This window comes from Crinia signifera, chromosome 4 (genome assembly GCF_055691185.1).
Source record: "Crinia signifera chromosome 4, ASM5569118v1, whole genome shotgun sequence".
Lineage (NCBI taxonomy): Eukaryota > Metazoa > Chordata > Amphibia > Anura > Myobatrachidae > Crinia > Crinia signifera.
In genome coordinates, this window is record NC_139220.1 from 173954065 (window position 1) to 173979900 (window position 25836).

General features: G+C 41.2%; 1 protein-coding gene across 4 annotated transcripts in view; it reads left to right on the plus strand.

The window, feature by feature from the left end:
• The window catches only part of RELN (reelin), a 479555-nt gene extending 472957 nt beyond the window's left edge, over window positions 1–6598 (plus strand). For all 4 annotated transcript variants that reach the window (XM_083183017.1, XM_083183019.1, XM_083183018.1 and 1 more), the window contains one exon: window positions 5227–6598. Coding sequence is in view for 2 of the 4 variants with exons in the window: in XM_083183019.1 (XP_083039145.1) it covers window positions 5227–5323 (97 nt within the window). In the remaining 2 variants the exon portion in view is untranslated. The remainder of the gene's footprint in view (window positions 1–5226) is intronic.
• The last annotated feature ends 19238 nt before the right edge of the window (window positions 6599–25836 follow it).

Here is a 25836-nt window from a genome sequence, read left to right on the forward strand (position 1 = left end):
AACGGCAATATACCGGTTTAAAAGTGCAATGTGAAAGGGGTATAAGAGACCTGTGGTAAGGATCAATGCTGGAATTTGTACTTGCATTTCCTAGGGCTGCAAGAATAAATGATACATTCTTTAATTTGCAAAAAATAAATAAAAAAGGAAATGCTGCTACTAGACCTCAATCCCACAAACTTCAGTCATTTTAAACATTTTATGGAGAGGAAATGATTTCCTGACTCCTGACATGGCAGTCACATTCATGGACTTGATTCTGGAGCAAATAAAAAAAGAGACAGTAACTGTTCACCTGCACTGATGGTAGGGCAGCCTTAAGATGTGCAGAGAGATTTAGATATGAGATGGGCCTATATTGGGTGAAATGTAATAGGATGAGCGAATCAGAAAGTGAGAGATTTGGAAAGAAATCTCCAGTTTTTTTAAAGCCGCAATCATTTACACTTCAAAATCAAACTGGTTTTGCCGTATAAATTATTGCTGCTTTAAAAAAACTGGAGATTTCTTACTAAACCTCTCACTTTCTTATTCTCTCAACCCTATTACCGTGTTTCCCCGATAATTAGACCTACCCCGATAATAAGCCCTACCCCAGATTTGGAACATTTGTCCAAAATAAGCCCTCCATCGAAAATAAGGCCTATGAATTTTCCCATAGATTTTATTAAAGTTATTAAAATGTAGCCCTGCTCAGCCCCGCTCAACTTTCCTGTACCTGTACGATAATACCGCGGCTCCCGTTCCCAGGGATGCATTGCGGTAGGCGCGGCGTGACGTCACGCCGTGCACATCACGCGGCTGCTGAACAGTACAGCCTGTACAGCACACAGCGCCGACAGCACACAGGGGCCATCAATACAGTTCTGGCTGTCTCGGTAAGCAAACAGAGGTTTGGGGCCATCAAGAATGTGGGGGCATGTGGAAAGGTTTGGGGCCATCAAGAATGTGGGGGCATGTGGAAAGGTTTGGAGCCATCAAGAATGTGAATATTAAAATAAGCCCTCCCCCGAAAATAAGACCTATGGTCTTTTTTGAGAGGAAAAAAAATAAGACAGTGTCTTGTTATCGGGGAAACACGGTACATTTCACCCAATATAGGCCCATCTCATATCTAAATCTCTCTGCACATCTTAAGGCTGCCCTACCATCAGTGCAGCACAGTTCTGCTCAGGTGAACAGTTACTTTCTCTTTTTTTGATTTGATTTTTTTTTTTGATTTGGGCCATCCAACTCCCTTGAGCCACCCGGGACCTTCCTGGAAGGCAGGATCTTTTGACATGCGACCCCGCTCACCTGCCAGCGAGAGGGGGTCTGAGTCAGAGATCAGACTTCTGCACATTGGACACGGGGGGGACATCACATGCATCTGATTTGGGCACAGTATCTTGGCCCGATCCGTTGGGATCAGTTGAAATCATCCCAAATCGGATAAGTGTAAGGGCACCTTTAGGCTTACAAGTAATGTCCGATGCTGCAAATATCAGTGATATGGCGATGCTGTTGCTTTGGATGCAGCACTCGGATCTGCGATGACACTAGTAGGCGTCTTTTACCATCAGACAGCTCCTGCAGCATTAGCATATTCTAAAATTGATATAACATTTAAAATCACAGTAGAGATGTCCTTAGCATTTCTGGCTCTCCTCCATCCATCTCCTCCTCCTCCAGGCTCTTAGTAACTTGCTTTTTTACATTGATTGTATTCCCTACTCAGAATCATACTTATTGTCTAATTCAGTCTTCTGCTAAATTTGCATCCAATACCCTGATTCTGCCATTACTGCTTCCCTCATCAGTCAATTCCATTGACATCTTCGGTCACTGTAAGATTAGTTAATGTCACCTGTTTCTCTACATTGCCACATAACAAAAAGCTTACTGTACCAGTGATATCTCTGTATAGTTCGTGAATATATTTGTAGACCTTAATTAGGTCACCTCTATGGAATAATTAACATTTTCACATGAGATTGCAGTGTGCAGGCTGTACTGTATATTGTGAATTTATGATACATTTATTGTATTTGTATTGTATTATTACTTAAGCCACGGGCGATCTTAGCGAAGTACGACATGCGATTTCACTGGTGAGTAGATCACCCATACACACATAGGTGACCTTGTTCTTTATGCACATGCAGATGAACTATCTAGATCTTGACTGCATGTGCTAAAGATCTCAGCAGGCGATGGTAATGCGCGGGACCTCATCGCCAGCGCTATGGGGCATACACAAGGGATGATGTGTGCTTCATTTCTAAGTGATCTAGACAGATCAATTAGAGAAAAAAAGGAAAAATCGGCCGTGTGTGTATGCCCCATTACTTTTTTGAATTACTTATTATGTTTACTGAAAATTAACTGTTTAACTGCACATAAAGGATATAAATATTAAAATGGAGAGGAGGATATGATAATCACAGAAAAGCCGGTACTTGTTTCCTAGAACGGCCACAATCGTGAGTGATCGTGGCTCTTAATTAAGGGACACGATCCTCACGATGTGGCCGATTTTTTACACTTTTTTCACTTTGATTGACAGAAATCGGGTCAATCGGTCGGTCGCGACCAATTAAAATCGGCCGCGATGCGACCGACCGATTGACCCGATTTTTCCATAGACTTCAATGTTAAAAAATCTTTTAACATTGAAATCGGGAGGATCTTGTCGGTCTTGTGCCATTATAATGGCACAAGATGAGATGGACTTGATTAAGTCCATCTCACATAGGGAAAAATGTTAAAAAAGGTGAAATGGGCCAATATGACCCATTTCACATTTTTTATGTGCCCGCCATGACCCCACGATAGACGTCAACCCGAAGCGTGGCGAGCGCAGCGAGCCCGCGAGGGGCGGCGGTGCGCGTCCTCCGACCTTTTCATTCCCCTACTATCCACTAGGGCGTGGAGTGAGAATAGAATAGTGTGGCGAGCGCAGCGAGCCACCGAGCCCGAAGCGTGGCGAGCGCAGCGAGCCCCGCGAGGGGACGCGTATACCTGTGAAGTTAGACGCGTCCCCTCGCGGGGCTCGCTGCGCTCGCCACGCTTCGGGCTCGGTGGCTCGCTGCGCTCGCCACACTATTCTATTCTCACTCCACGCCCTAGTGGATAGTAGGGGAATGAAAAGGTCGGAGGACGCGCACCGCCGCCCCTCGCGGGCTCGCTGCGCTCGCCACGCTTCGGGTTGACGTCTATCGTGGGGTCTAGCCCACTTAGTAACATTTGTGGGGGCAATTGAAAATAATCAGGTGAAAAAAAAAAAAAATCGGGTGAAAAATCGGTCGATCGGATCGGTCGCATCGTATGCGACCAAATCGCATGCGATGCGATCGATCCGATTTTTTATCTTACGACCACAACGATCTAAATCGTTGTGGCCGTTCTAGGAAACAAGTACCGAAAAGCCATTCTATTTATAATCATTGATATGTGAGCAGGAATATCCCTTGTCCCTTATGGAATACTATTAAATTATTTTAAAAATGTGAGAATACCATAAAATGAAAACATATAGAAGCGAACATCTATTCTCAATTTTATAAGAAAAAGATACAATTTCCACTGTTTTAAGGCTTGTACACAAAACTTGTCTTTTTATATCATATAATACCTAATTTTGTACTGCATATGTACAACAAAAATGGATACACATAGGTCAGTATACCGAATTGGTAACATTTCACACTTGTGAGAGGTAGAATTTGAGCACTTGGCGGGCCAAGTCCTGTAAGGCTGTGTACATATAATTGTGGCTGGTGTAGCCCTGGACATACATCTATAAGGTAGTGTATTTCTTATGAGTACTGAAGAGCTGGAGCAGAAAGAAGCAGTGATGATAATGATGACAACAGCTGCACTATCTGTTCACTTATTATTGCAGAGTGACCTCTCTAGTTAATACTCAATTTATTAGTGTGCCTACGTACTTATATGATGTTCTGGCTGTCTATTTACGTAATACATTTACCCTTTGTCTACTTGTTTAAATAAGATTCTTATGTGATTTTAAAGAGATACAATAGATTGCTATTTTTATTTGTGCTTGTATGTAATTATATTTTATATAGCAAATGCCATATAAAATATAACATAGCATTCATAGATAGCTGTGAATACACACACATATGCATACATATACACACACACACACACACACACACACACACATTAATACCCACACACATATATCATATAGCTGCTCTTGGGTGGCACTCAAAGACTTTCATCCAAATTAATTAATGACTACTATAAAGTGTCAACGTTTCGGGCTGTTATGTCCTTTATCAAGACAATGTAAAAGAGGTTACATACATGTACTTACATTTATAGCTGAGTGACTGAACTCATGTGAACAGGAACACAACGTGTGTGTCTCTGGGCCGCTGACCAATGACGTCATGATCCTCTGATACCGCTAGCCGTGGCGCTCACCATTACAGTCAGGGTGGGTGGCTGTAACAATGAGCACCACGGCTAGCGGTATCGGCAGATCATGGCATCACTGGTAAGCAGCCAGGAGACACACACTGCGTTCCTGTACATGTATGTAACCTCTTTTACACTGTCTTGATAAAGGGCATAACAGACCGAAATGTTGACACTTTACCATTGTCAGTGATTAATTTAGGTAAAAGTCTCAGAGTGCCAGCCAGCAGCTATATACAATTCTCTCATGGATGGTGGGCATTCTCCTTTGGTCACAGAGTGCCGGTCATCAATATGTATCTCATTCTAATCATTATTTTATCACAGCCACTGATTCTTGGCGGCAGTGAGCTCTGTATTTAAAGGGGCAATAGGAGTACATGTAAAACAAGCCTGTATTACTATTGGCTTTTTAATTCCAGAACTCAAAACTGCTAAGAATTAGTGTCAGTGAAAAAACACTGCTTAGTAAATATACCCCAGTCAACTATATTAATGTATGTGATCTTTGATTACAGTATTGTGTCTCGTACAAATTGTATAATGTGAAACCTGCATTTATAACACTATAAGTCAAATCTCTGTGTAATGTTGGTACACTTTTTAAGGAACGGTCAATATATCAGTAATGTTTGTGAGAAACTCAGAATGTTCACTCATTCTCTAAATGTTTTACTTCTACATGAACCAGGTATTAAACTGTGATTTCATAGAGATTGTGTTTGTAGTTGAACGTTTGTATGAAGCATGGCCTACAGCATTGTTTCATTACTTTTATCTCATTAATCCTTTTTGCAGCACTCGCAAACAAAATTACATGATGAATTTCTCACGGCAACATGGGCTCAGGCATTTCTACAACAGGAGGCGGAGGGCTCTGGCACACTACCCATGAAGAAGTGAAATAAGCTTAATTCCTGCCATCATGTGAAGTGTTGCTTTTCATTGTGTCCAATCAAAACACTACGTTCAGATTCAAGACTTTCCTGCAGTTGGTTAAAGTGACCAATAACCTCTTTTAAGACTGACCATAATCCACTTTTCGCACTGTGAACTAATGAGAAGTAACTTGATTTCTCATCAGTAAATGTTATAATGTTGATGTGCCTGTGAAAGTTTGTGATCTGTTGTAATATCAGTGTAACCTGCAGTATTTCTGTTAAGCAATGTATTCTGTTTAACATGAAATCATCATTAAAGCACAAGGACTCGTTGGAGCATCTGAAAAGCGCAGTATAAACAGTATTTAACAAGATGTTGACACTTAGATATTTAAGTGCACTGTATTTCATCTATGTATCATATTTTATAAAATTAAATTATCATGTTTTTGTCTTTTATGTACTCCTACAAAAAAAAAATTATATGCTGGCATCTGTTGCATTGATACAATACAATTTCCTGCGTGATTTTTGTCCCAATGAATGTACACGCTGATATCAAGTCTGAAAATATGCCTATAGATTCATACTGTAACATATCTTTGACCTTTTTAAGCTAAATGTATATCTTGAATTCAGTTAAACTACTTATTGGAGAGTAATGGAAAAAGTGTTGATAACAATGTGTGATCGTGAAAGTTTCCCTTATTAAGAATTGTGAATAGGATCTGAACAAATGCCCAGCATTCTGTAAATTGCCGTAACAGTGTTTTAGTTTTAAAAGGCCAATAAACCCAACAGTAACTGTATTGTGGTGTCCGTGGCATTAGAGTGGCTTGTAGCCTGTGGACGAAGTTCTTTGTGTTCCATTCGTATTGTTCCTTACTATTTGGGGTCTTATATCTTCTAATAATGTATCCCACCACCAGCAGTAACATGGCCGCATACCTTGCATATCAGACATTACAGTTTTTTTAGACAAAATAAAAGATACAACCATTTCTAAAGGTGGCTGGTATGTACTGGAATACCATACCAGTAATAATGCAATTATTGTGTTTTTTTACCTGTATGTCATACATAGTAGCACTGGATAAACACCCAAATGAAAAGCAAAAATAATTTAACATTTTTTTTAATGCAGTTGCAATGTTATTAATAATATGTGCCCTCCTGTTTCTTGGACCATAGTTTGTATACATCATAACCCTCTGAGCATTATGATTGGAAGTGTCAGCATTCTCTTTGTCCTGTTAAAGTTATACAGAAATAAATTGTTCTGAATGTTTGCCCACTTTTATCATCATTTACTTCTTATTCCAAATACTTCTTTACTTGTACAGTATATCTCATATAGGAATATCACTCCCATGGTTACCAGGGGTTTACAATATTACATGGAGTCAGATAATCTAAAGAATTTTTCACCTTCAGTCTACAGATGGTCCTCGAGTGAACACCGACTTAAAGGATACTTGTGTACTCGGTACAATTTTTCTATAAAAGTACAAGGAGGAGTTAAACATTTTCCTCACTCCAGTTAGTAAAACTTCTGTTGACCGCACTCATCAACGCTTTCCGTAGTAGGTTTCTCTCTACCCAGTCACTGGTGTGCAGGTTTGAATATGTCTTCATTTGTGTCTTTGTGCATAGTATGGAGAAAGTGTTTTGTTGAGAAGTGTGTGTGTGAATGGATACAGAAGTTCAAAAATGGCTGAACAAGTGTCAGCCATAAAGAAGGAGCCAGAAGCCCATCCACGTTCGCAACTGATTAAGACATTGAGCATGCATGTGAACTGATTCTGTAGACAGGTGACAGTGGATTACGTTGCAAATCTTTTGCAAGTCAGCCACGGCTTTGCCTATGAAATAATCTATGAGATACTTGGGTACATTTGTGGCTTGCAGCTCAACCTAAAACATATTTTTTAAATGAGGGAATATGAAAGCTGGTTGTTAACAGATGGATAAAGTGTATTGAAAAGCAGTGAGATTTTGTCAAATAAATAATGAATGTTGATAATTTTTAAGGTCCAGAAAACTTTGGGGTAGAGATGGGTTGGGCTGTGGATGATGTGGGATTAGCTACAGTTTTTAAAAGCTTGTCTGCGAGGGTGGGTGTTATAACATGTCAGTATATCATATTATACAGTGTTTGCCAAACACGGTCCTCATGGAGCACTAATGGTCGAGGTTTTAAATATATCTATGCTTGCTGACAGGTGACTTAATTAGTACCTCAGCCAATATGATTTAACCATGTCTGTTGAGCCATGGCAACCTGGACGGTTACTGCTCTTTGAGGACAGAGATTGGGAACCACTGATATAATATATAGGGGTATATACACGGGCTGGAAACAATGTATGTAAGAAAATTGTAAGAATTTATTATACACTTAGGTTGCACTGGCCAGTGCTATTCAACATTAAAAATCACACCTACAGTATAGATGGAAACACATTTTTTGCTGTCCAACAGTTGGTTGTGAATTCTAGCCAATATGGAACTCTCTATGGTGGTAGTATCTGGGGATTTTTAGTCACCAAGAGCAGTTCTAAATGTCCAATGTCTGGCCAGACCAAGAAAAAAAAGGTCCATAAAAATGCAATAAAAAAGGGCAAAAAGATTAAAAAGTATATAAAATGGAGGGAATTGAGTCCCGGACTTCTGCTAACCTACTGCTGGTGCAGTGGTAAATTAAAGGTGTACAGTACTTGCTTTTTTAGGGCAGGCAGATACGGGATCCTATTCTGGAGCTCCAGAAAGTATGGTGAGGATATTAAAAGCTTTTCTATCTGTGTGTATATCGGTATATACTTATTGTCTACCATTGGTTATATACATTTATATTTTGGGCAAACAGGTCGAAGCGCCAGTTGTTTACTATACAGTCTGATATAATATATAAATCAATAGAAATAGATAAATATAGGAAAGAAAATTCACATCCACAGAAAATGAGTATCTATACTAAATAAACATCCACATATAAAACATAGATAGAGCCAGATCCACATAAAATAGGTATATGCTGTCAGGTTCTTTATTTGATATGGGCACTGGACTGGGACCACTGGCAGAACTGGTATAAACTGTATTAATGATAAAGAATAGGAAGGAATGCAGAATAATACTAGACGGAGAGGAGAGAGCATAGATAATGAATGGTGCTGGTGGTTGTCTCAGTAACACTAGTACACAGGTACAATGTACTGTAGGACACACACTGGGGATGTGCACATTATTTAGGTTAGATTCAGAATGAATTGCTGGAAGTCAATAGACCAAAATATCTACTTGCAATATGGTACAAATCATGTTAATTCTAGGCTGGTTCCCATACAATGTACACAAGAAAAAGAAAAGGGAGTGGTGGAGCGCTCAAAATAGGGTATTTACAATAATATATATTTATTAGATCATATTCGTGTTATTTCATAATTGAGACAAAAAGCACAACATTGCTAGCATTTGAGAATTGATATAAAAATTAAAAAGATGCATAAAATAAGACAAAAATGCAAAGATAAAAATGATAAAGGACAAGGACAAAACAGCTTTACTTATGGTGGAATCCCGCTTGTTCCTATGTTGCTTTTTTGAGGTATATGATATTAGTCCTCAAATTGATCTATTAAAGCTGATATTGGAAAGGTGGGTATCCATAAACCTGGCTGGGTTTTGAGTCCTTGAAGAGAAGCTTATCTCCTATTCATGATGTTCAATATCAGAGTCCCATTAGACAGACCCAAAGTAGGCAGATGGTGGTGTCCCAATTGAACTGTATTCCAAAATAGTGGGGCTCTTATTGTTGATGAGGAATAAAATCAGGGGAGCTGGTCCAATGCGGGAAATCCGTTCAATGGCGTCCAATGTCCAAAGAATTAGTGTGTAACCTGACACGTTTCATCATCTGCTGACAAATTTTTCAAAGGTGTATTACTGTGAAGTCAGGGTTTACATACCATAAACAGGAAGTGCATCACACATCGTTATCTAATTACCCAATTGATCACTTATAAGTAAAATATATAATTTGATGGTGCATATATAATTACATTCTAAATAGGAGACAGACCTTATTTGTGTATACAATACATAACTTTGTGTTTAATAATAATAATCCACAAAGATCATTGCGTTGTGCTCCACTTCTGGTTCATGGAATGCATGCGTCCTGCGTTCCAGCAACCGTAAGTGGAGCAAAACGAAAGTAGATATGCTGGAAGTAAGCCAGAGTGTGTCGAGGATTACAAGTATGGAGAGTCACAAGCAGGCACGAAATAGCCCTTATTTGTGTGACACGTATTTATCATTCATGTGCACTGACGAATGCTGATTTTATTGTACATTTTTATATATTATTTGCTTTGTTTTATGATTGATTAAATGGATGCATTGTTTTTCATTATATATGTGGCGGGACACAATTATATATATTATATATTATACCTGCTGTGTACCGCCTGTTGCAAAACGTAATAGTACTTCTCTTCCGGGTGCACCAATAAAATTACACATTGTAGCGGGCCATGCTGCAACTGCCTCCCCCATCTCCTACAATGTGGAAAAATGAGGAGGAGGTGGAGTGGTTTACTTTCACATAATGTCTATAAGTGGTTCTACATGTGGATAAGGACTGGTGTGTAGGGTAATTTGAATAACACTACTGTGCTACTATTATGTGGCCACAGGCCTTTCCCACAGACTCAAAGCCCTGTTTCTAATAAATATTAAGGATGCGGGGGGGGGGGGGGGGGGGGCTGGTGCACTCTAAACAATGAGCAAGAAACCATTCGATATAACTCATGCGATTGATCAAGCAAGATAGATTGCATTGGATATATCTTATGGTATACAACTGTATCATACAAATTATCTGATGGGCTGGATTAGGGGGCTAGAGGGACTGGAAACGTCAGTCAAACTTTCTGCAATAAAGCGCATACAATAGATCACATGTACAAAAAGCACTACTTTTTCTTTCCGATTCCGATAAATCATAGGTGCAGAATTACCTAGGGGCTTCTATCCGACACTCATGGGACTGCGCATCGGATGGAAAACACAAACGATTTGGCACTTATAAGACAATATATCGACCAGAATGGTCGGAATCAGCCGAAATCATGCAAAATCGTTCTAGTGTATGGGCCTTTATGTTTATATTGACAAAAGGTCAACACAAGCAAAAGTCAACACAGAAAAGGCCAAAATATGAAAAGGTTGGCATGAAAAAGAAAAAAAAAACATGATAAACTCATGCCAATCTTTTGCTAGTGTTGACCTTTTGTCAATATTCACCTTGTGCATGTCGACCTACCATCCGCATCCCTGTTGACAACATTACCAGCTTATGTTCTGTATACTTCAAGATTCTTCTAAAAACTTGTTTTAAGATGTAAGTTTATGTACAGTATAATATTTAACTTGCAAAAACAGTGTCCCGAGTAAGAAAAAAAAATACATGGTTTCCCCCAGCACACTGAATATCAGTAACTACATTTACATACTACATGATAATAGAATTCAGAGATCTTGGTGACATATATTTGTGCAAATATATGAATAATCCCCCAAGCCAGAGGTTCCCAATCTTTTTTGATTCACGGCACCCTAGAGAATCAGAATTTTTTTCACGGCACCCCTAGGTCCAAAAAAAATTAATTAGATTGGGTTTATATGCGATTCTTAGAGGCAGTTATGTGGTAAAGGGCAGTATTTGCTTCTGTTTGCACACATTCTATGATTGGCAGCCACCAGCACTAGTTTTGCTCCTAAATAATTAACCATTAATAGTTTGAGTTGGTCCTGGACCACCAAGCCGCGGCACCCCTGCATGTGTCCCGAGGCACCCCAGGGAGCCACGGCACACAGTTTGGGAACCACTGCCCCAAGCTGTTGCCAAGGCTTCTCTGTGTATTGGGTGTCCTTATTGCTATATCTAGGTGCAGGGTGCAGCACCCCCCAAAAAAATCAGCATAAGCCAGAAAGCCCAGAGCAGTATACCAGTGAGAAAACGAATGTGTTAATAAACGCAGAGAAGCCTTGATGACGGTTTAGGGGATTATTCATATATATGCACAAATATATGTAATCAAGATCTCTGACTTATTTTATCATGCAGTATTTAAATCTGGCTACTGATATCATTGTGCTATGGGAAACCATGTCTTTTCTTCTTACTCAGGATTACCCATTCCTTTCATGCACCTGAGTAATATCATTAAATTAATTGAGCATCTGCCACTATACTGTATATATATTTAAAAAAACAGTGTCCTGCCAGTTATAAAACATGTACAGAAGTTTTTATAGTAAGATCATGGTCTCCTTAAACCTAGCAACAGATTGAACTGCTCATGCCATAAAGCCTTTTGCATGTACAGTTCAATAATTATCCAGCAATCAAGTAGAATAACTAAATATTGCTGGAAAGAGATCTCACCTGGGTATTTCCTACACCCGGCTGCAGCACCCACCATCGGTAGTAGTAGACATAGCCGGTCTCTGGGAACAAGGGCGTAACTACCATAGGTGCAAGGAGTGCAGCTGCTATGGGGACCAGAGCTGTGTCACGCTCTTAGAAGCACCAGCTGCAGAGTAACGTAGGCTGGGTGCTTTAACGTATGGGGGTTGCATCCACGACAGAATGGAGTGAAACAAGTAATGGAAAATGAAATAGATTTAATAAAGGTATTGCAAGACAATGATACTGATGGCATGAAATATATACGGCAGATATGAAAGTATAAAGTCAATAGTCCAAAATATTATTGCAGAAGATGTTGATGCTTGGTCTTGAAAGAGTATTGCAATATTGTTTGAAGAATTGTAGTAAATAAAGAATCAGCTTTGAAGAAAGAAGGATTGGTTGAAGATTGGATGATTGTATTGAAGATTGGATGATTGTATTGAAGGTTGGATGATTGGATACAGAATTGGATGATTGGATGAGGATTGGATGATTGGATGAAGATTGGATGGTCGGATAAAGAATTGGATGATTGGATGAGGATTGGATAAAGAATTGGATGATTGGATGATTGGATGAGGATTGGATGATTGGCTGAAGATTGGTTGATTGGATGATGATTGGATGAGGATTGGATGATTTGTTGATTGGGTGAGGATTGGATGATTGGATGAGGATGAAGAAATAAATGAAGACTTCCTTGCTGAGTATGGTCGTGGCTGCAGACAGAGGTGACTGTGGAAATAACCGTCGGGAATAAAGACAAGGCGAGACCCCTTGGAAGGGCTAACCTTGGCAGGTCCGCTTTGGCGGTACTGAGTCCTTTTGCACTTCAAGCAGTAGACGACCAGCAGGGGATCTTCAGTGGAGACGCTCAGGATGGTAGTGGAAAGCTACAGAGCCAGGCGGGAGCAATGATGCTGAGGGATCGACATCATTGTACTGACTGCCGGACTAGCCTGGTCAGTCAGTACTTAACAGGTGGACTGCACGGTGATAGGTCAGGCAATCTGACAGGGGAGGCGGAGCCACACAGGAGAGGCAGAGGTAACCAACAAGATGGCGCCCGCCAGTGAGGGCGACAGATTTCAGCCGGCCTGGATGTAAGCAGCTGCGCAACGCCGGCATTTAGTCAGAGAGCAAACAAGGCACAAACATTGATGGCGGCACGCCACTGACACCCTGCATAGAAGCGGAGCACACAGCACCAGTGTCACCACGCGATGACAATGCGGCCACATGTACCCCACCGGAGCCAGGGACACAAGCGGAGGTGAGCGCCATGGTTTTATGAGTGCGACTAGAGAGCCTAGGGCTGAGTACAGCACAGGGGTTTGGGGTAAACGCCATGGTGGATGTGACAAGCTGAAGGGGGCCCATCTTTTCTGTAGATGGGCCCCCTTCTAAAATATGTTTTACATACATTAATCACCATTGATGATTTGCTAAATAGGTGTGACATTATGTAGCAGATGGGTAATTGTTGAAACGGGGACAAGCACCTTATTTCACCGTCTGAATATAGTACCGGATTACGGTATAAAGGGTCAATAGTGTCTTATTCAACTCACAAAGAGTTAATTAAGCCTACTAAGTTTGTTCACAAAGGGAAAAGCAGGGTACTATGGAGGGGGTAATGAAAAGTTTTGCTGAATTGTCTGCAGGCCAACAGAAAGGTCGATACTCCTTAGGTCGACAAGCTGAAGGTCGACCTAAGGCTTTTTTAAGGCATCTAGATGTGAAGCAATGAAAAACCAAGATTGTCAGGGTCCTATGGAAGTCACTTTTAGTCCTAGCCAGAAACAAAAAGTCATAGACTTAGTAGCACAATACCAGGATGTGTTCTCTGCTTTTCCAGGAAAAAAATCAAATCATAAAAAATTATATTCTTACTCCACCTTGGATGGTGATTAAACAAAGGCCAACCATCATACCTGAGGCTAAAAGGGCAGCAGTAAAACAGGAGGTCAAGGATATGCTTCATCTAAGGGTCTGTGATAGGCTTGTCTAGTTCTTTCTCTGTAATGACCTGGGTAAATTAATGGGGGCTGCAGGAAACTGGAAGCTAGGTGGTCTGAGATAGTTAAATCTCATGTGCTGGAGGGCTCTGGGAGAATACACAGTGGACACAGAATTGGCGAGACCCAAAGCATAGGCGCAGAGTCTAACTTGCCAGGGGTTTTCACTAGTGACCCCAGGCAAGGGGATATGGTCCTCACTGATGTTAGCAGGGGTCAGTCTGGGAACCTATAGCTCGGTCTGGGAACTGATGGTGCGGCTAAGAAGCCTATGGTAGCCTCGGGCAGGGAACCGATGGTGCAGCCTGGGAGCCAATGGTATGGTCATTCTGAGAACCGATGGTGCGGCTTGAGAGCCAATGGTAGGGTCAGTGTGGGAACTGATGGTGTGGCCTTTCAATGTGGAAACCAATGGTGCGGCCTGAGAGCTGATGGTAGGGTCGGTCTGGGAACTGATGGTGTGGCCTGGGAGCCTCCAATATCCTGAGCTGAACACAGAAGACTGGTACACATTGGAGATGTTAACAATGGGAGTTTCTGGCAGAAGGTGAGGAACCAGGTAGGCAAAACAACAGAATACCAGTATCTGGATCTTTGGAGAAATACAGGAGCCGTGTGAGCGATACTGGAGAACTTGCAGGGAAACTGACAATTTGTTCAAGGCTAGGAGCATTCTGGGAGGCTGGCTTATAACCTTTCAGATGGCTGCAGTTTGCAGCAGCAGCACACACAGAACCAGGAAATTAATACCTGGATTTACCTGGATCATGTGACTAAGCTGGAGTTAGTGGCACTCCCGTGTCCAAGACTTCTCTCGCACTGCCCCCCTGTGCTGGAACAACCTCCCGCCACCCATCAGGCTTTCTAATTCCCTTACCTCCTTCAAGCGCTCCCTCAAAAACCACTTCTTCCGACTAGCCTATCCCTCCTCCTCCTAACCTCTTTCTCTCCTCCTATCCTGCCTCCCCTACCCCTCCATCTGTTCCCATCCATTCCTACTTATCCTATTGTCTTTCATTCGTCTACCCACCTTCTTTTAGTCTGTTAACTCTTATGAGTAGGGCCCTCCTTCCTCACGTACTCACCCTACCTCACCAGTGCTCCTGCCCTGTTCTTCCCTTCCTCTACTTCATCTTCAGTCTCCTCGACAATTTTGACACCTACTTCAGAACTGATGCTGATTTTAGTTCTACCAGCTATACCCCTATTTATGCCGTATTTTATCAACACACCCTGTATGTTACCTTGTAATTTGATGTTTGTTTGCTATGTACGGCGCTGCGGACACTTTGTGGCATCTTATAAATAAACAAACTACTACTACTACAGGTGTCCAGAGGTCAGTTGATCCAGGGTGTCATAGCGGTGCCCATGTCTCTTGGACATTGTGAGGGGTGCTGGGTGACAGGCAGCCACATGGGACTGTGACACAAAGACATCTTGCTAGTAGCCGCAGAGGGCGCCAGTGGCCAATCTGCAGTGCTGAACACACAAATGGGCGAGCAGTGCGAGAACTGGGGTTCCTGACAGGGTCATAGAGGAGTCAACCCATAAATGGAATAATCCTATTGTCTTAGTGCCCTAGGTTTAGGGTGCCTTAAGATTCTGTAATGATTTCCAAAGATGAAACAAAGTTTCTCAGCTTGACTGCTACCATATGCCAAGAGTTGATGAGTTAGTTTAAAATTTAGCAAAAAGCTCAGTTAATTACAACTCTGTACTTAATAAAAAAGGAAGTCCCTTTGACTAAAGCTGCCAAGGCCAATATTGCCTATTGTGCCTGTGGTTAGTACTGACCCTGATTTAAAATTGAACAATGTATCCCTCATGCCTAGCTACCGCAAAAACAAAAAATCTTAAACATTTCTTAGAACGTACAGATATATCGCTAACATGGCCAAAATTCCCAGGGAAACGTTTCTACAGTTAGGGTGGGATGCTTTTGGTGTTCCAATTGTGTGACCTGTGGGTACTTCTGGTTCTTTGTTTAGTGAACCATTTTCCATTACACATCAATTAACAGTAACAGTAAATATGTGATCTATATTATTTCTTGTTCCTGTGCCCTTCAATATGTGGGCAAAACTGAATGTCAATTTAATTTGGCTCTTCATAGGTCTGCGATTAAGCTTTTTTTTCTTATTTTGTATTCTTTGTAGGGATTGACTACCCCTACCCGCTAGCAGCAGCTCATTGAAAACCAACTCACTTCATAGGTGTCCGAATATATTCTTAATTGAGTATTTTTTCCTTTTTGTGATTAAGGCAGCCCTAGTTAAGGGTGACAGTGAACACCTTGCCCGTCATTTTGCTAACATAATATCACTGCTATCAAATATAGGATATATATCATGTTCCTCCTCTGGCTAGGGGCAGTGATAAAAATATTAAAGTTTTACAACTTAAAACACACTGGATTGAACATCTCAAAACCCTTTCTCTGAAATGGTCTCATTTAAGACCTGTTACCTGTTACATTCTGATATTCTGTGCAGGACTCCTAATATCTATACTATTTATCAATCGTTATCTGGTTTATGTTATGCACTACTTTATAACATGATAAAATATATTTACTTATCCGTTATTGTTCAATTCTGTGTAGTGATTATTTTACTATTATTCTCATTCTTATCTGTGAACACTGTAACACAATCTATTATAAAGATGTTATTTATGTTGCTAGGGGGTACTTGTTTATGATGTTGTTTCCTCTGCGACCTGTGTGCGGCCGGGAAACTGGAAGCAGCGGCAAATATTTATTTTTAGATGACATTAATAGTTATTAAATCGTTTTTTTTTCCTATATGTAATATTGTGCCAGCCATTACCTTAGCTATGCCTGCACACCAGGAAAGGGTTAATGTGCTGAGGAGACTAAAGGAGTAGTTTCAAGAGGCTATACAAGCCCCAGCTGTCAATCAAAACAGTGTTGTTGGTGACAAAGTTGACCCTTCACTCACTGGGTTGTATTGCTCATATGTTGACCTCAGAGGGATATACAAGTGAGGCTGACAGCCAGTCCCCCTTGGCCAGCACTCATCTTGCCACTGTGGCCACTTCTCTCAAAAGAGCAGTGCTGTAAATATAGCAGTGGCGGGAGGTGGCTTAGAGAGTGTAGCCAGAGCAGTGATAGGCTAATTGGCACTCTCATAGAACGGGAGCGGGAAGTCCCAAAAAGTGGCCGCAGTCAGCGCTGAGGTGGGCACTGCAAGCGCCAATAGTGAGCCAGTAAGATAGTGGATGGTATCCGGATACTCTATCGCTTACTGGGAATTTGGAGAGTCACTGTGGTATTTTTAACAGCCATTACCAGAAGCCAGCCGAAGGAAGAGAAGAATGAGCCTAATACAGTAAAATTAAGCAGATGTGTGAGATGTGAATGCTTGTGAGCCTAGAAAGAGTAGGCAGAGACCAAGTCAGCAGCAGCCAATAAGAAACAGGTATGTGACAAAGAGGCAGCCTCAGGTATTACCTAGCAGCAGCTCTAGCCACAACAAGCAGGAGAGCCTGTGCAGATGCATACCTCCCAATGTTTTGTTCTGTAAATTCAAGACACCCATGCGGCCCTGATAAGGGGGCTTGGCCTAGGGAAAAGGAGGCATGGCTTCATGTAAATGTCCACTATAGCAAAGCTGCGTCCCGTTTCACTGCTGTGGTGGCATGACGACCAGCACTCTGTGAGCTGCTGGCCATACCCCAATTCCTCTCTCACAATTATTAGATAGTGTGCACACTTGATGAACAACTGCCGATGTAACATGTAGTGTTCATTCTAGCACCCGCCATCTTTGAAAACCCATGCAGTTCCTCTTTACTGCCTGGGGTGTCGATGTCTGCTGTAGTGCTTCTAGCCCAGTGTGGTCTGTATATCAGCACTGATATGCAAACCAGACCTGTGCTAGAAACACCACAGCACACAACGACACCCCAGGCAGGGAAGAGGAACTGCATGGGTTTTCAAGGATGGCGGGTGCTAGAATGAACACTAAACATGTGCAGAGAGTTACATTTGGGTAGGTTGTATTCAAACTGAATCTAATCTGCACATGTTACATCAGCCCCACCTGCAGTGTACATGGTTTTGTCCATTAAAGGAGTTTGCCTTTGCAGAGAAACCAGAATCACCCTCAATATTCCTTAAGGGAAAGCCAACAGCTTGAACATGTAGAAAGGGATCTCGTCCTTTTGGAAGCTTTGGAAAGCAAAGTAATAGCCAAGCATGATATAAATTTCCCAAAATTAATATTTCCAATATATATTTACAGTAGTTATTGACAACCATCCAAGCATAGTATACATCATAATGAAAAATGTTAGTAGAGTAGTAAAAGATTAGGGGACTAAGGGGCCCAAACCATCCCCTGGCCTTCCACAGACTATTTTGAGCAATGAATGGCCCAGTGCAGGGAGCAAGGTGGGTCCCACTGGGACCTGGCCCTTACCTTAGAGAGACAGGGATGACCTTGTGTTCCTGTTTGATATTAGAGTCCTGTCACCTCTGAGTGCTGTTGATCACAGTCACATACTGCCTCCAACAGACAGCTGTACATTTTTTTATGATTCATTTATGTCTGTGAATTAAAGGCAGATCACAACCGGTGTAATTGGCACGGTCAGAGTATGTTTGACAGAGTGCCAAACTCAGGAAAGCCAAGGGGGCTGTTAACAACAGAGCAGAAGCCTCCATGAAGGTACATGCCCCCTGTTCTCTGCACCGCGCAGGAGCTTGTGCTTGTCCAAGTCACCCACTCTTTCTCCCTGTCACACTCTGCCTCCCCTTGCCTTACACTGTCATCCTATTCCTCTGCCTGCTACCCACTGCCATGTTGCATATTGTAAACTTGGTTTGGGTAGAATAGGAAGGGCCTACATTATATGTTTGCACTTGGGCCCACAACCCACAAGCTCTGCCATTGCTGACAACTGATCTGCATTGAATGCAGCTGAACCTAAGGAATATAGATATAAAGTTTTCATTTAATAAGTACATTTCAAAAGTTGAAAGCATTTGATTTCTCCTTGCTACAACTCAGACTGTAACATTTCTAACATAATTGTTATTATATATATATTCAAATTACTAATAAACCATAAAAGGATGTTAACTAAATTCTGCTTGTACAGATATAGCCATGCTCATCGATATATGGTGATTATGCTGCTCATCTTCTACACTGCCATAGTAGAGTCTGTCCTTTGCTCCTCGATCACAATCTGGTTCGGAGGAGCAAACGAGAACAACAGACGAAGGTTGCAAAGAGTGGTGAGGATGGCAGAAAAGATCATTGGGGCGGAGCTCCCCACTGTCCAAGAACTATACCTAGCTAGGGTCAATAAGCGTGCAGGAAAGATCTTGGTGGACAAGCTACACCCTAGCCACAACCTGTTTGAACCCCTTCCATCAGGCAGACGTTTTAGGTCCATCCTAGCAAAGACAACAAGAACTACAAAAGGCTTCTTCCCAATAGCTGTCCACCAACTAAACAGTATTGAACGTACCAAATACTAAATACTAACTCGAACTGTTCTAGATATATGTGAAATGTATGTGATGTATGTTTATGCCTCTCTTCCCACCCCCCTTTGGTTCCTGCTTGATGCTGCACTGTTACCACAAAAAATTCCAAGCATACGCAAGTATACCTGGCCAATAAAGATGATTCTTATTCTGATTAGTGTGAGCCCATCGACATGCGAGTGTGTCTAATAGGCTCTCTGGGATAATAGAAATTAGGGATACCACTTTATTGCTGTTCTTTTGGCCTCAGGTATGCAATATAGCCTCTGTTTTATTACCACCCCATGTGGAGTAATAATATCATGTTGTATAATTTGAGTTTTGCCTTGACTGGCTGAGAACACATCCTGGTATAACTTGTTGTTTCTGGCTGGGATTCAAAGTGACTTCCATAGGAACCTGAAAATCTGGGTTTTTCATGACCACTAAAGACAGTTAATTGTTATGTAAATTCAGAAGGTAGATTTGGGTTTTCATCTGTTTACACTTTTGGCAAACCCTATAATTAACATGTCCTGCTGCCTCTATGACCTCACAAGGGCCTCCCCACTGGGCACACATTTTACTTTCAGTGGTGGATTTGAGAACTAATGCCTTATGTCCTGTTTTGACGGACCAGTTAACTGCAGTCAAATCATAACTATGTTTTTGCCGCTGCTGAGCACTGTTCATGTGCTCATTCAGAAGTGGCTCAACTTGCCTTAAATGGTCATACAGTTTGGCCACAAACTGAACAATGTTATAGATGTATAGAAATTAGGAGCTGAACCACAAAGAGGCTTAGGATAACTCTTAAACTCCAAATGTCAGATATATTAGGAGTAGGTACCCATCACACTTTTCTTGAGACAATGCCCTTTTCATCATTTTTTTAACAGTTCAGTAAAAAAAAGTTCAACTAGGCCGTCTGTTAGTTGGTTATACATTGAAGTAGTAATTCGACCCACACCTAACAGAAAAAAAAAAGTTAGTTCATTCATTTTCAGACAAAAGCGGTATCTTGGTCTGCCAGGATCTCTTTTGGTATTCCCAACTGGGTCTTTAGAGCTAGCAATTCTTGGACAATAATGCTAGACTTCATATTATGTAGTGGCATGGCTTCTGGGTATCTGGTGGCATAATCAAACACTACTAATATGTACTGATGCCCACAAGCAGATTTCTCCACTAGCCCTATGAAATCCATCCCAATTCACTGAAAAGGCAGGGAGATTATAGGCAAGGGCACCCTAAATTCTGCCCAGGCTACTGTCTTCTGACACTGGGCATTCTTGACAATATTTCTTTACTGCCGCATGAATACTGGGCCAAAAGAACCATAACTGTATATGCTGGATAGTTTTCTCCTTTCCTAAATGCCCACCCTGCAGATAAGTGTGAGATGCCCTCATTAGCATCTGCTTATGTTTCCAAGGAAACCAAATAGTCTACTCTTTTATCTTGTAAATAGGCATCATTTTTCAAAGCAATATGGTACCCCTTCTGGTGGAAATGCCGTACTTACATTAGCATTTACCTCTACAACATTTTCAAAGGCATTTTTTTATATTTTCATTATACTGGTGGTCACTCCCAAACTTCCAATGGAAGACCAATGTGCCACATGTCGTTTACCCCCCCCCCCCCATAATGTTGCTTACTGTCTAAGGAGGATTTTACAGTCACATAACTTTGGCATCCTGTAGATCATGGTTCCTAGGACCCCTCCTCCTCCGTATGCCCACCAACGTTCTGCCAGCGAATTGCCTCCTGCATTAGCGGAAAGTCACGGTCTAAGTACAGCAGATGAGGAGGTTTGGAGGTACCAATGGCTCCCAATTTTACTGGTAACCCTTTTATCACCACTGGCAGGTGCATCTGTTAGGCATTCCTCTATATCCCCATGTATGCACAGCACCTTTGGTCAGTTCTTGAAGGAACCAATTTAGCAGAAATGATGGTCAATACACCACCAGAATTAACTCTGAACTTTCCTTTGTACCCCACATTCAATCTGTCTCGAAATCACGCCACATGCACATAAAAAAACATATTAAAAATTCACCCTTACCTAACACAAGACACTGCAAAAACTCTAATCCATGCTCTCATCATCTCACGCATGCAATAGTCTCCTTATTGGCCTTCCCCAATACAGACTCTCACCACTACAGACCATCATGAATGCAGCTGCGAGAGGCTAATCTACCTAGCCAGACGTTCATCGTCTGCAAAGCTACTCTGTCAGTCACTTCATTGGTTACCTGTATTATACAGTATTCAATACAAAATTATTTTACTCACACATAAAGCCATAAACCAAACTACACCAACATCTTCTCTTATCTCAAAATATCATCCAACACGACCCCATGATCTATGTCTCTCATCCGCACTCATTACTCGCTCACATTTCCTCTGTGGAATGCTCTCCCATGCACAATAAGACTCTCCTCCAGTCTCCAAACCTACAAGCACTCCCTGAAAACTTACCTCTTCAGGAAAGCTTATCAAATTCCAGAACCGGCCACTTAACCTTCATATACCTTTCCTATGTAATCACATCCCCACTGTACAGTCCACATATATCCACTCACTTTTTTTTTCACATTTTCCATCCTCCTGACCCCTGGCCAAACGCCTGGCTGTAGGTATCTGACAAAGGGGCTGCGGCCCCAAAAACGGCTGTTCATACCGTAATACAGTGGATGTTGTATCTATGAAAAGTCTCCTGAGTGCTCTTTTCTGTTTGGAGTATATATATATATATATATATATATATATATATAGACAACAAGTCGGAGCAGCACTCCTTAGCTGAAGTCAGGTGCGGTGCCTGCCATGGTATCCCCTCAAGGATCCAACATAAACAGCCAGGTAGTGGTAGCACTCGCTATAAAGAAATTTTCAGACGGACAAAGGTTCTGCCAACGTTTCGAAGCTCTTTAATGTATGCTTCTTCTTCAGGACACAAAGAGCTTCGAAACGTTGGCAGAACCTTTGTCCGTCTGAAAATTTCTTTATAGCGAGTGCTACCACTACCTGGCTGTTTTATATATATATATATATATATATATATATATATATATATATATATATATATATATATATATATATATATATATATATAATAGAAAGGGGTCCCCAATCTGTGCTCAATGTATTAAGAGCAGCACTTCTGAAGGGTCCCTGTTTATTATCACTTATATATATAACCTCAGCTTGTCACGAGGGCTTGCTTTAGTAGCCTTTTATACAGTCTGTGTTTGGGTAGGGCAGAACTATTCAACATAGATTGCAGATATATTGTTACTAATGATTGGTTTATGTTGCAATGTATATGTGCAAACATTAGAGATTCATTTTTGATGGATACTTTTAAGTAACTAAAGGGTGATTATTAACTGGACTGAGAAACTTTGTTAGTCCTTTGTACATAGCACAACTTTCTGTTCCATTTGTTTCTTTTATCATTTTGTAAACATGTACTGTAACTTATTCCACACTCGTAACGCTGTTTATGTATAAACATTCTTCATCACCCCTTATACCCCCTTTCACACTTATACCCCTTTCACACCAGAAATGCAGAGAGCAACCCAGGAATTAAATTTCAGGGACATTCCTGGGTTTGGCCCCGTACACACATGCTTTTAAATAATACCCCTTTTTCCGGTCAGACCCGGTAATTTGTACCCGGATCAATACCGGGTTGGACCTGGGTTTAAGACACATTTCCACTACAGTGCTACCCAGTAAATTGCTGGATCAGCCCCGTTTACACTTAACCCGGGTAAGGCCAGTTTTTTCCTATAGATTATATAAAAAAAGGCCTTTTTAAAGGGCTTTACCAAGGGAGATGTCCCAAAACAGGGCCACCATTACCCAAAAGGGCCACCATTAAACAAAACATTTTCTGATTAAAAAAAGAGACTAAAAATATTTATTTTAAAAAGTTTGTGCTTTTATTTTAGTCCCAAATATTCAATATGAAACCTTTTCAAAAGTGTCTTCACACATGACACGTAAAACTATTGTGAAAACTGTTGTTTGCAGTATACCTGAGCCATTTGTGTACCTAGACATGTAAAAAGTGCACATAAACATATACAAAATGCACATAACAATGCTTCAGAAGCTCCAATCAGCTCTGTTTTTCAAATATACCGGGTTGGGAGCGTTTCCACTAACCCTGAACCCAGGTGCAAACCGGGTGCTACCCTGATCATTACCTGGGTAGGATTGCAGGGGAATCCAAACTGGGTTATTTGACAGGGAGCATTTCCACTAGCAGAAAAACCCGGGTAGATGTGCGTCCCCGTGGAGATTACCGGGTTATTTCTGCTAGTGGAAAAGGGGTATAAGGGACATCCCAGGTTGGCACTAAAGTGGCCAATCCCGGGATTGGCCCCAAAAATTGCCGGGATTTGAATCCCGGGATTGGAGCTTCCAATCCCGGGACGTCGGGATTAGACTAGTCCTGGGGTAGCCATCCCTAGACCTTGAGAGCTACCAACAGTGCATGTTTTGCAGGTCTCCTCACAGAATCACAAGTGAGCTAATTAGCTCCATCTGTGTATCTTTTAAAATGTGTCAGTGATTAATGAGTGCAGCTGTGCAGCAGCTAGGTTGTCTGGAAAATGTGAACTGTTGGTAGCTCTCAAAGGCTAGGGTTGGCTAACTCTGGACTAGTCTACTGCTGGGCAGCGTCTGAGCACTCGCCCAGATGCTGCCCGGCTGTGCACTGTGCTGCTCAGACGCACAGCGAGATGTTGTCAGAGGTCACGCTGCACATCACACTGTGCACTTGCAGCCAACTAAAAACGCCCCGCACCGCCGCTCTCAACCAGTTGTGCATAAACACTTTAAGTGCAAACCAATGCCCAAGCAATGGTGCACAAACACTTTGGGTTAAACAAAATGCACCACTGGTGCATAAACACTTTGAGGTAATCAAATGCACTAGTGGTGCCTAAACACTAAGTGCAAAACAATGAGTTTTGTGCATTTGCTGCAGTGCTTGAACCATAGTATGGGCCATGATTATATGCAGGGCAGCCAAGAGGAATGCCGGACCCGGTAAAATTTTGGGGTGTGGCCTAAGTGTGGGAGGTGGATTAGAAACAAGAACCGCAAAGTAATTCATTGTAGTGTTTGTAAAGAAAACAGAAATAATTTTCTTGATATTTCAGAAGCAAGACATTTTTGGGCTATCTTGGTTACATTTTATTTGACCTGGTTGAAAAAAAAATAGACTAACTGGGTAATTAATTTATCATCCTGTGTGGGAAAAAGCTGTGAAAATAATTAGCCTTTATCTGTCACATTGCCTTTGTCAATTAACCCTTTGAGTGCCAAGTGAATTTGTCAAAATTGTTGTCAAAATTGCCAAGCAAACATTTTTATTCATCAAACTGAACTGTAATGTTTACCTTTTATAGGAAATATAATCTTTTGGCATTATTAGCCAATATTTTTGCGCATCTCTCACAGAGATGCTGGCACTCAAAGGGTTAAAATAATTTTTTGTTTTTCCTCATGGCTGTAGTACTCCATTTTCACCACCAGATGGTAATGGTCGGTCTGATGTTGCCTAATGGCAGAATTGCATTGAGAGTACATAAAAGATTTGGTACTTCCTTATCTTTGCAGCCACAGCTTATGCCAGTTACGTTAGCCGCTTTCAGAATAGCGCCAGTGTTTGCTCGCTATGCTTAGGGCTCTGTGTCTTGCTTCACTCGCCATAACTTTACTAAAGGTAATAGATGGTGGCATGGGCACAGGAGGGTGGCGTGGACCCAGGGTGGTTCGGGTTACGCTACGTAAGTTCCATAGTGTAAGCTGTGGCCACGAAGATGAGAAAGTAGTTGTAGCTATTTGGCAAAAATAATCGATAAAGCGTTAAAATTAGCTGATTCCGAATTACATTCATTAGATTCCCCCTTAACGGTGTTTACTGAATTTACCAAGTCTTCTGAAGAAAAAAAAAAAAATTACAAAAGTATAACTTGTGTGGATCCTACAAACGGAAAGATCAGCGATATTAACATGGAGCACACATGTCAAAGAATGGCATCAACAGTTGTGAAAAATCCTCAGCAGCAAAGGAAATAACTGTAACTACTCTTAATAAATGTCATGTGATAAAGAAAAAGAATAATTGAATAAGGGAACAGCCCTTGTATTACAGGAAACTGTGCATTCTGAACACCCATGTAGCACATTGCCCAACTTCCTGCTTTAATCATGTAATAAAGGATTTTAAATAGTCATTGGAAGCACATGATTTCCAGTCACAGTCTTTCCTACATTGCTTGCCCTCCAAACACAGCAGAACACACCAAGCACATTACCTACAAGTAATCTCATATCAGCCGAAGTATACTTGAATGTAGACATTTAAAAACCTTTATAATTTTGGAAAAAATGTCTGAAACTATTCCCAAGATTATTAATACAAATGCATCATGAAAATATTTAGACAAAACTGCATCTCTCATTACAATAACTATACAATTAGTACACCATAAA